At 44.8% G+C, this 10,000-nt stretch overlaps 2 protein-coding genes across 2 annotated transcripts; both read left to right on the forward strand.

Annotated features, from left to right (window-relative positions):
* The first annotated feature begins 78 nt into the window (after nucleotides 1-78).
* On the forward strand, nucleotides 79-1,731 carry LOC143019861 (uncharacterized). The gene has a single exon (XM_076175842.1). It carries the CDS (start codon nucleotides 79-81, stop codon nucleotides 1,729-1,731), a length of 1,653 nt encoding a protein of 550 aa, XP_076031957.1.
* Nucleotides 1,732-1,782: 51 nt separating this feature from the next.
* LOC143019862 (uncharacterized) lies at nucleotides 1,783-5,693 on the forward strand. The gene is made up of 2 exons (XM_076175843.1): nucleotides 1,783-2,871; nucleotides 3,549-5,693. Exons 1-2 carry the CDS (start codon nucleotides 1,783-1,785, stop codon nucleotides 5,691-5,693), a joined length of 3,234 nt encoding a protein of 1,077 aa, XP_076031958.1.
* Nucleotides 5,694-10,000: the final 4,307 nt, after the last annotated feature.

A 10,000-nucleotide genomic window follows, 5' to 3' on the forward strand; every position in this document is an offset into this window, starting at 1 on the left:
CCATTTATTCCCTACGTATCATAAGAAGACAATAATTTGCCGACAATACCCTACAGTCATTCGACTTAAGTCACCGTCATGGAGCAGGCCAAGGTGGTGAGACGACAGAGGAAAGCAGCGGTCACACGTCACCTGGGAACCTTGTGCCGGCTAATCGCTGAGGAAGACGTACCCGGAATTACGGACAGACTGGACCGTGTCCGTACATCCTACGATGAATTCGAATCGGCACACGACACTTACCAAACGTTCCTGAGCAACGATGAAAGGGAATTGGAGGCCAGCGAGTCATTATATAAGGAAACTGAAGAGGAGTACATAAAGGTGATAAAGGACGCCAGGGCGTTCCTTAAGGTAAGGACTCAAAGTGAAACTCCGTGTGCAAAGTCCCGCGTAGACAGTGAAAATAGTGAAAGTGAACGTTTAGACGTCTCACCGGCTGAACTAGTTGGGATCTTAAATGTACCCAAAGTTGAATTAGACGTGTTTGAAGGTAACCCTCTTGAGTATAATCTCTTTATGAAAATTTTTGATGAACTCATAGACAGTAAAGTGAGTGACCCTCAGATCAAATTGACTCGTTTATTACAATACACCAAGGGGCCGGCGAAAGCTGCCATAAAAAATTGTGCGTTGGTGGGAAATAGTGCTGGTTACGCAGGAGCCCGCGATATATTGAAGCGTAGGTTCGGTAATTCTCACCTTGTGTCTCAACAAATTGTTAATGATTTAAAAAATGGTAAGATGGTATCTAAGCCTCAAGAGTTGAGGCAATTGAGTGATGACTTAACAATGGCAGTTGCTACTTTTGGAAAATTAGAATTGTATGAAAGGTTTAACACTCAAGAGTATATCTTAGATATTTTACAGAGGTGTCAGGGATTCGTTCGTAACAAATGGAAACAGAAAGCTCTAAGTCACAAACGAGAAACGGACACATACCCATCTCTCAGTCAATTCGCTGAGTTTATCAATGTCATGGCAGATGAGGCATGTGATCCGGTTTATGGATTGCAATCCACAAGTAAAGGACAAAACGTGATGAGCACAAGTTGTAATGTAGCAGCATCTGAGTCTAAATACCCCGTCAAGTTAGGGCGTACTGGTAGCACATGTGTGGTGTGCGGGGAAGGACACAGACTGTTCTACTGTGAGGAATTTAAAGGCATGAAACCTGAATATCGGTTGGAAGTCGTAAAAAGACACAAGCTGTGTTTCAATTGTTTATTAGGTGGGCACGGGGCTAGCAAAAGCTTGAAACAATCCATTTGTTCAGTTCCTGGATGTGGTTTAAAGCATACAAAATTCATCCACGTCCCGGCAAAGGACTCTCAGGGTAATGGGGGCGTAGTTGAATATTCGGAGTGTCAAGAATCAAGTGTGGTCATGAATGGTTATGTTAATGATGCTCGATCGAAGATTTATCTACCCATTTTACCAGTTGTCGTGGATAATAAACTTAAGGTCACGGCGTTGTTAGATAGTGGATCAGACACTACTTTCGTCACAGAAAGGGTGGCCCTCGAGTTGGGTCTGAAAGGAGACCTTAAGGAGTACATCATGAGTACTTTAGGGGGGACCAGGGAAACTCAATCAAAGGTAGTATCCCTTAGCCTTACGTCACCGGATGGTAGACGAGAGGCCAGTGTTACAAATGTCATGGTCGTCCCAAGAGTGCCTGTTAGGCAACCACTTGTCAAAATTGAGATTAATAAATTCCCCTACTTATAGGGCATACCTTTGAATACTAGTCAAGTATCTGAGCCGGACATTTTGATAGGCATGGACAACGCTTGGCTCCTAAAACCATTGGAGGTTAGAGGGGGTTCAGGCGGGAATAAGCACCAACCTTATGCTACGCGGACCTACTTTGGGTGGTCTGTAAATGGCCCAATTGGTGCAGGTAAGTCATATAATGCCGGCTCGTGCTTTGCAAGCTCGATCGAAGCAGATGTTGAACGCTTGTGGATGATGGAAAATGAATGTGAAGATAGGGCACCATCTCAGAATGGCCAGAAGGTTATCAACCTTTGGGATAAGGAAACACGATACGAAGATGGGCATTATATACTGCCAATACCTTGGCGAGGTGAGCCAAACTTGCCCAATAATCGTGACGTCGCCGAGAGACGATTAAGAAGTTTGCACAAAAGGTTGGTGAAATCCGGCATATTAAATGTATACTCTGAGAATATTTCAGATTTACTAAAGAAGGGGTATGCAGAGTATGTTCCCGAGGTTGATTTAAAAAGAGATGATGGCAAAGTGTGGTACCTACCGAATCATGCCGTTACGAGCGAAACCAAACCGGGTAAGGTGAGAGTCGTATTCGACTGTGCTGCTCAAAAGAACGGAGTCAGTCTGAACAGTCAGTGCCTACAGGGCCCAGACCTGAATAATAAGTTGATTCACGTGTTACTCAGGTTTCGCCAATATCATTACGCCATCACGGCCGACATTGAGGCTATGTATCACCAAGTCAAAATTCCCATTAGCGATAGAGACGCTTTAAGATTCCTATGGTATGTTAGCGATGAAATAAGAGAGTTAAGAATGACCTCGCATCCCTTTGGCGGAATATGGTGCGCTAGTAGTAGCACCTATGCCTTGCGGAAGGCTGTAGAAGACATGCAACCTTATGAGGAAGTAAAAGACACGCTACTCCGGTCATTTTACGTTGACGATATGTTGAAGTCCGTAGCGTCACCTGAAGAGACAATTAAGGTAATTGAAGATACTAGAAGTGTCCTCAGACACGGAGGGTTTAACTTAACCAAATTCATTATTAATGACGTCAAATTGCTAGAGAGCATCAATGAGCAAGACAGGGCTAAGGAAGCAAAGAAATTGACATCAAATGTGCATAGCAAAGTACATACATACATACATATACCAAGGCTTTTTCCCCCTTCCAAGGGAGGTAGCCAAAAAGGGAAAGGCATAAAAACACTCCCACCCATTTCATCCCCAAATACACTCCACACCCCTCCCACCCTCCCTCTCATCTGAGCACCTCCTGGATGACGGGTCATCCCTGCACCCTGCCCACCGCCCTGGGTCAGAAGCAGTGTCGCAAGACACAGCACATCCACAGCAAGGCCGCTTCATTTAATCGGCGACCCCCCCTCTCCGTCCCCCCTTGCATATAAGGAGAGGACGGGGAGAAATCCCTTCGGGCTGCGTCAAAATTTACAAACACATACTACCCCACCCCCCACCCCCCGCCCATTCCTCCTCATGCAATCACAACATCATCCATATACAACCATTCTCCACTCACCTGTCTTCCGTCCTCTCCCTTCCTTCCTCAACAGACATTCCCCTCTTCCCCAAAGCCCCCTTCACCCCATCCATCCACCTCATCCTAGGACGTCCCCTCATGTTCACTCCCTCCACATCTGCCTTCCATACCTCTTTTACTAGTCTTTCTTCACTCATTCTTTCCATGTGTCCAAACCATCCTAATATTCTTTCATCAACCCTATGGGATTAAATGGGACGTCGAGAACGACTGTTTCTTTTTCGTTAGTAAGGGTGTTCAAACACAGAATGTGACTAGACGAGTTATGTTGAGTCAACTTGCTTCGACTTACGATCCTTTAGGTTTAGTTTTGCCAATCATTGTTCCAGCCAAGATTTTGTTCCAGGAGGTGACTAGGCTTAAGATGTCTTGGGACGAAAATATTCCTATATCTTTGTGTCAGAAGTGGTTGAAATGGATAGCTTCTCTATATGAAATCTCGAGACTTCGATTCCCTAGATGTGTTTTGTCTTTAGAGTGGAATGGTTGTACTTCAGAAATACATCATTTTTGTGATGTAAGTGAGGTTGCATTTGGTGCTTGCACTTATATCAGGACAATCGATCAAGATGGGAAAGTACACGTAGCTCTGCTAGCCAGTAAAGCGAGAGTAGCTCCCATCAAAGGAGTTACTATACCAAGATTGGAAATTTCGGCTGCCGTTGAAGCAGCCAAATTAGATGTTGTTGTTAGAAGAGAGTTGGATATCCCCTTGCTCAAATCTAACTTCTGGTCTGACAGTACTATAGGTCTGGCATATATACAGAACGAGACAAGAAGGTTCAAGACCTTTGTGGCGAATCGTGTCACACTCATTGGACATGTTTCAGAGGCTAATCAGTGGCATCATGTTAGTGGTGATGAGAATCCTGCAGATGTACTATCTCGGGGATGCTTTGTAGACAATTTGCCAGCTTCTTGGTTTAATGGTCCTCCCTTCTTGTCGAATTACAAGTGTGCATGGCCTGCACAAGATGATCTCGTAGGTTACCTTCAAGATGAAGACCCGGAGGTGAGGCGTGAGGTATATCCCACGAGTATCGTACAGTCGGGCGTCACCCAACACCCGATCGATACGCTGATTGAGCACTATTCAAGCCTTTACAGATTAAAGAAGGCGGTTGGTTGGTGGTTAAGGCTAATACAATTTCTTAAGAAGAAGATTCCGCAAAATTCACCACTTGAGATCCATGAACTAAAGCACGCGGAAAATCTGATTGACAAACATGTTCAAGGGCGTGCTTATTTTCATGAAACCAAGAACATTGAAGCAAGGAATACTGTGTTAAAGTCCAGTTCAATATATAAACTGTCTCCTATTCTTATAGATGGTCTGTTAGTAGTTGGTGGTAGACTCAAGCATGCAGCATTGAATGGGCAAGCTATAAATCCTGTGATCCTCCCTCATAACCACAGGTTGTCTACATTAATTGTACGTGATTGCCATAATTCCTCTCATGTAGGAGTGGAATGGACACTCAGTCGGATGCGTAAGAAATTCTGGATCATACGGGGTAGAAAATTGGTGAAACGCGTCAAAATGGATTGTATAGTTTGCAAGAGATTATACGGGTGTCTGTACACGTGTTTTACTACGAGAGCTATTCACATTGAGAAGCTTGATAGCTTACAAACTGACGCATTCATCAATGGTTTCGTACGCTTCACAGCGAGGCGAGGTTACCCCAGTAAGGTGTGGTCAGACAATGGTACTAACCTAGTAGGAGCGAGGGCTGAATTAGCACGCAGTGTACGAGATCTGGACCAATCGTTGATCGTAAGGGAAACACGTCGACGTGACGTTGAGTGGTCGTTCAACCCGCCTTCCGCGTCACATCACGGTGGCGTTTGGGAACGCATGATAAGGTCTGTACGCAAGGTACTGTTCGCTTTGGTCATCAAAAGCCCCAGGATGATTGATGATGTTTTGCAAACCCTTTTTTGCGAAGCGGAAAGTATAGTCAACAGTCGGCCACTTACCAAATGCAGTGATGATGCAAGTGATGAGAGTCCGCTGACTCCCAATCATCTGTTACTCCTCCAAGGAAACTCCCCACTATCTTGGGGAGCCTTTCACGATGCCGATCCTTACCGCAAACATTGGCGTCACGTGAAACATTTAGCTAAACAATTTTGGAAAAGGTGGGTTAGTGAATACCTAGTGGAGTTGCAAAGAAGGCAGAAGTGGAATTCTGAAAGCCCGAATCTTTCAGTCGGGGATTTAGTGCTTATAATGAATGAAAATTCGCCCCGCGGTTCTTGGCCACTGGGGAGAGTCCAGGAAGTGCGGGTGAGCAGGGACGGATCGGTCCGTAGTGCCCGTTTGAAAACTCAATTCAGTGAGCTCACCCGACCCATTACAAAACTTGTATTCCTTGAAGGTTCTATGTAAATGTTTTGTGTTTTCTGTCATAGATATATGTATGTGATTTTTTTTTAATCGTAAGATTCAAGGTGGGGGAGTGTTACGTCCATAGACGTAAACTTATGTTGCTGATTTCATTGTATAAAAATCAGGAGTGGAATAAATAATTTGTATTGTACATCCGTTAATGTCACGGTATAAATTTGTGTATTGTACGTCCGTTAATGTCACGGTATAATTCTGTGCATTTTACGTCCGTCAATTTAGTGTCACGGTACGATCAGTTGTACAATTTCCCCCCGTCACCGGCATCGACTTGGTCGAGTGTGGGAGAAGTTGTGGGTAGATGGTGTGATTCAACACACCGCTCCTAGAGGTCGGACGTCTCTTCGACCAGCTCTCTCTACAAGCTCCAAGTATCATCGCCGGCCGGTGGTGGCTGGGAGATATATATCTCCTAGCTGCCGCCGGTCTGGCATGGCCGACCTCTCGTTGACGTCGGCAGGCGGGTTTACACCAATACAAATACACACACACATTTCCCAAGTCACGTAAATCTCTGTTTTCAGAGTAGTGCTTGGAAGAAAAGAGGCACATGCACACTTTCTCGCTAGCAAAGCAGAGGCCCAATCGTCTCTCTCAGTACGCCCAATCTGACCGCAGGCTGGTTGACGGAGAGACTTGGGACACCTTTCTGTCCGACCGGCCCGCAACCAAACGCTGGCCTCTCGCTGACGCTGGTGAGAGAGTCTACACTTCTGACATTTACACACAATTCCCAATCGCGTAATTCTCTGTTTTCAGAGTTGTGATTGGAAGGAAAGAGACCATACAACACCCGCCCGTCTGCCCCTCCCTCGCATCGCCACTGAATCTACTCTTCCGAATTCCAAACCCAGTCTGGGGATAAACAGACAACGCTCGCCCCACCTGTGGCTCATCAGGTTCGCCCTCTCCACCGGTGGCGGCGGGGAGTTATCTCCTTGCCGCTCCCGTTCTGGTCACTGATCTCTCGTTGACGTCGGCAGGCGGGTGTACACCACCCGTCTGCCCCCCCTCGCTCCGCCCCTTGATCAGCTCTAAAAGGAATTCAAACCCAAAACCTGGGGATAATCAGGGGTCGCTCGCCCCACCTGTGGCTTATCAGGTTCGCCCTCTACACGCGGAAAGTGAAATCAACTCACTTCTCGTAAGATACACACATACACCTCTCACGAACAGAGCCACAAATCACGCACAAACATAAACACTTACTTTTTCTTCGACTAAAATTCGCTTCCTTTCTAACTTTCTCTTCTACTACATCTTCTCATTTCAGTTTACCTCCCACTAAAGATTTTTCCGTTTTTCCACCTTTCTCTACTACTACGCCTCCTACCATTTTCTAAACTTTCGTTGGTGATCCTAACCCCGTTGGTAATCCCAATCTCCTAACCTCCGGCGTCAGGCGCTTCCCTCCAAGCTCCTGGTCAAGTCCTCCTATGCCATGACAACAATCTAGCCCCTAATTGCTCGCGATTCGCCCGGTGGCAATAGCCCTCTTTTATACACTACTATCTTTTCATTTTCCTACAGACATTCTTCCCCTCCCACAAAACCCGATCCCGCTCAAGCGAGGTGGTCTTTCCTTGGAATCCAGAATCCAGATGGTGTGTGGGGGCCAGCATGTCAAGGTCGTCTTCTCTCTAACTGGCATTAGTCAGAGTCGCCCAATGTGTGGGTTATACGCTGTTAGAGGGAGGGACAAGTCACGTATAATGTCGCAATCCTCCACTTCACCACTGTAATGTCAAACGAGTCAACGGACGTAGGGATCGGAGACGCACAAGTCGGTGAGTTGATGTGATGTCATTTCTTTGTGAAATTTTGTGATTATGTACTTGATGTCAAATTTATGATGTGAGAGTTACGACTCAACGTATTGATTAATACTTGTGTATTTTCTGTTATTGATTGGCATTTACATGTATATTTTGTAGTTTTGTACGAATTTTGACAATAAAAACATTCTTTTTAGAATGACCTGTAGTCAGCGTCCATTCGGAGCTCCATTTATTCCCTACTGTATCATAAGAAGACAATAATTTGCCGACAATACCTTACAATATATACATACATATATATATATATATATATGTATATATATATATATATATATATATATATATGTGTGTGTGTGTGTGTGTGTGTGTGTGTGTGTGTGTGTGTGTGTGTGTGTGTGTGTGTGTGTGTGTGTGTGTGTGTGTGTGTGTGTGTGTGTGTGTGTGTGTGTTGAAGTATGTAGGACAGAATGAGTTTTTTGAAAATATAAAAAAATGAGACTGATCTCTTCCTGGAGGAATTCCTCACTATATATTCGGAAAGCTCTCAGGAAGAAGCCCACGAGGAATTTTTCCAGTGCCGTGGGCTCGCAATCGGGAGTTCCTAAGTGCAGTGTTAGCCTCATTTTACATGGAATTGTTAGAAAGGGATCATTTTGTGAACGTAATGGGCCAGGATTCCACTTGGATGCGTTACGTAGATGACGTACTGGTCGTTGCTCCGAGGGAAATCGATCTCAATGAAAAATTGAATAGGTTAAACGGGATAGAACAGGACATTCAGTTCACAATGGAACATGAAGAAAATAAAAGATTGGCCTTCCTGGACACGGTGGTTTGGAGAAAAGGGAATAAGATCGTATTCTCAGTTTATAGGAAAAGCACCAACAAGGATGACATCGTGCATTTTTACTCGGCCCACAACGACAGAATTAAAAGTGGAATTCTCATCGGTTTCTTCCTGAGAGCTTTCCGAATATGTAGTGAGGAATTCCTACAGGAAGAGATCAATCTCCCTCCAGGAAGAGATCAATCTCCCTCAATCTTTTACACAGATTGAGGGAGAAGGCCCTACGAATAAGTAAAAGAAGCAGAGGGGATAAAAGAGGAGAGAGTGAGGGTGACAGTAGTGGGTTTTTGTCCGTCCCCAACTCAAGACGCGCGAAAGAAATGGAACAGTTGTTCACCCGAGCAGGGCTAAAAATTGCGTTCGGCACTGGTACCAGGATAGGAGAGATTGTGAGGAGAAAGAACAATAGTAAAGTCGATACAGTAGAGAACAGCTTGATTTACAAAATTCCATGTAAAGCTGTCCCATTAGTTATTTTGGAGAAACCAGCAGAGGGATAAAGAAACGTACCTATGAACACAAAAGCGACATCAGAGCTCACAGAACATCAAATTCGTTAGTGGTCCACCTTGACAACTTTGGCCACCTACCAGATTGGGAAAGAACAGAGGTGCTGCATAAAGGTCTAAGAAAACAGAGAAGAAAAGTAATTGAGGCAGCCTATATCAATTTACATCCATGTAGTAACCAAAGGGATGGATTTGTAAAGTTGGCGTGAGTAACGGCCAGCTTGGTTCTTCGTGATGCCGAACGGGGGTGAATGAGGAGTGAAGACGAACTGGGAGGAACGGGATAAGCTGTGGGTATATAGGCTGTCAATTATTTGTTTGTGTACACTCTGAGGAAGTCCTTTCAGGACGAAACGTTAGAAATAAAAAATCCAACGGTTCCTGGTGTTTACCTTACCACCCTTCCACTCATATATATATATATATATATATATATATATATATATTATATATATATATATATATATATGTGTTTGTGTCAATTGACAATTGGAATTAAACTCTTCTGCTGGGATTCGAACCCTTGCCTGAGCGGCTTGCGTCTTTACAAGACAAGGATCGTAGCCACTACTCCATCTCGACCCTTCAAAACGAAACGACTTAGTTCACGGCCCAGTCGTTCCGCCGAGGGCACTCGGATGGAGCGTGTTATGTACTGCATTTCATCAAATCCTTTATGCAGGCTAGTCTTCCGACAAATATTTGTGTCAATTGACAATTGGAATTAAACTCTTCTGCTGGGATTCGAACCCTTGCCTGAGCGGCTTGCGTCTTTACAAGACAAGGACCGTAGCCACTACTCCATCTCGACCCTTCAAAGCGAAACGACTTAGTTCATGGCCCAGTCGTTCCGCCGAGGGCATTTGGATGGAGCGTGTAATGTACTGTATTTCATCAAATCCTTTATGCAGGCTAGTCTTCCGACAAATGTTTGTGTCAATTGACAATTGGAATTAAACTCTTCTGCTGGGATTCGAACCCTTGACTGAGCGGCTTGCGTCTTTAAAAGACAAGGACCGTAGCCACTACTCCATCTCGACCCTTCAAAACGAAACGACTTAGTTCACGGCCAAGTCGTTCCGCCGAGGGCACTCGGATGGAGCGTGTTATGTACTGTATTTCATCAAATCCTTTATGCAGGCTAGTCTTCCGACA

The sequence above is a fragment of the Oratosquilla oratoria genome, chromosome 38 (genome assembly GCF_046742065.1).
Source record: "Oratosquilla oratoria isolate Oo_2021 chromosome 38, ASM4674206v1, whole genome shotgun sequence".
Taxonomy (NCBI): Eukaryota; Metazoa; Arthropoda; class Malacostraca; order Stomatopoda; family Squillidae; genus Oratosquilla; species Oratosquilla oratoria.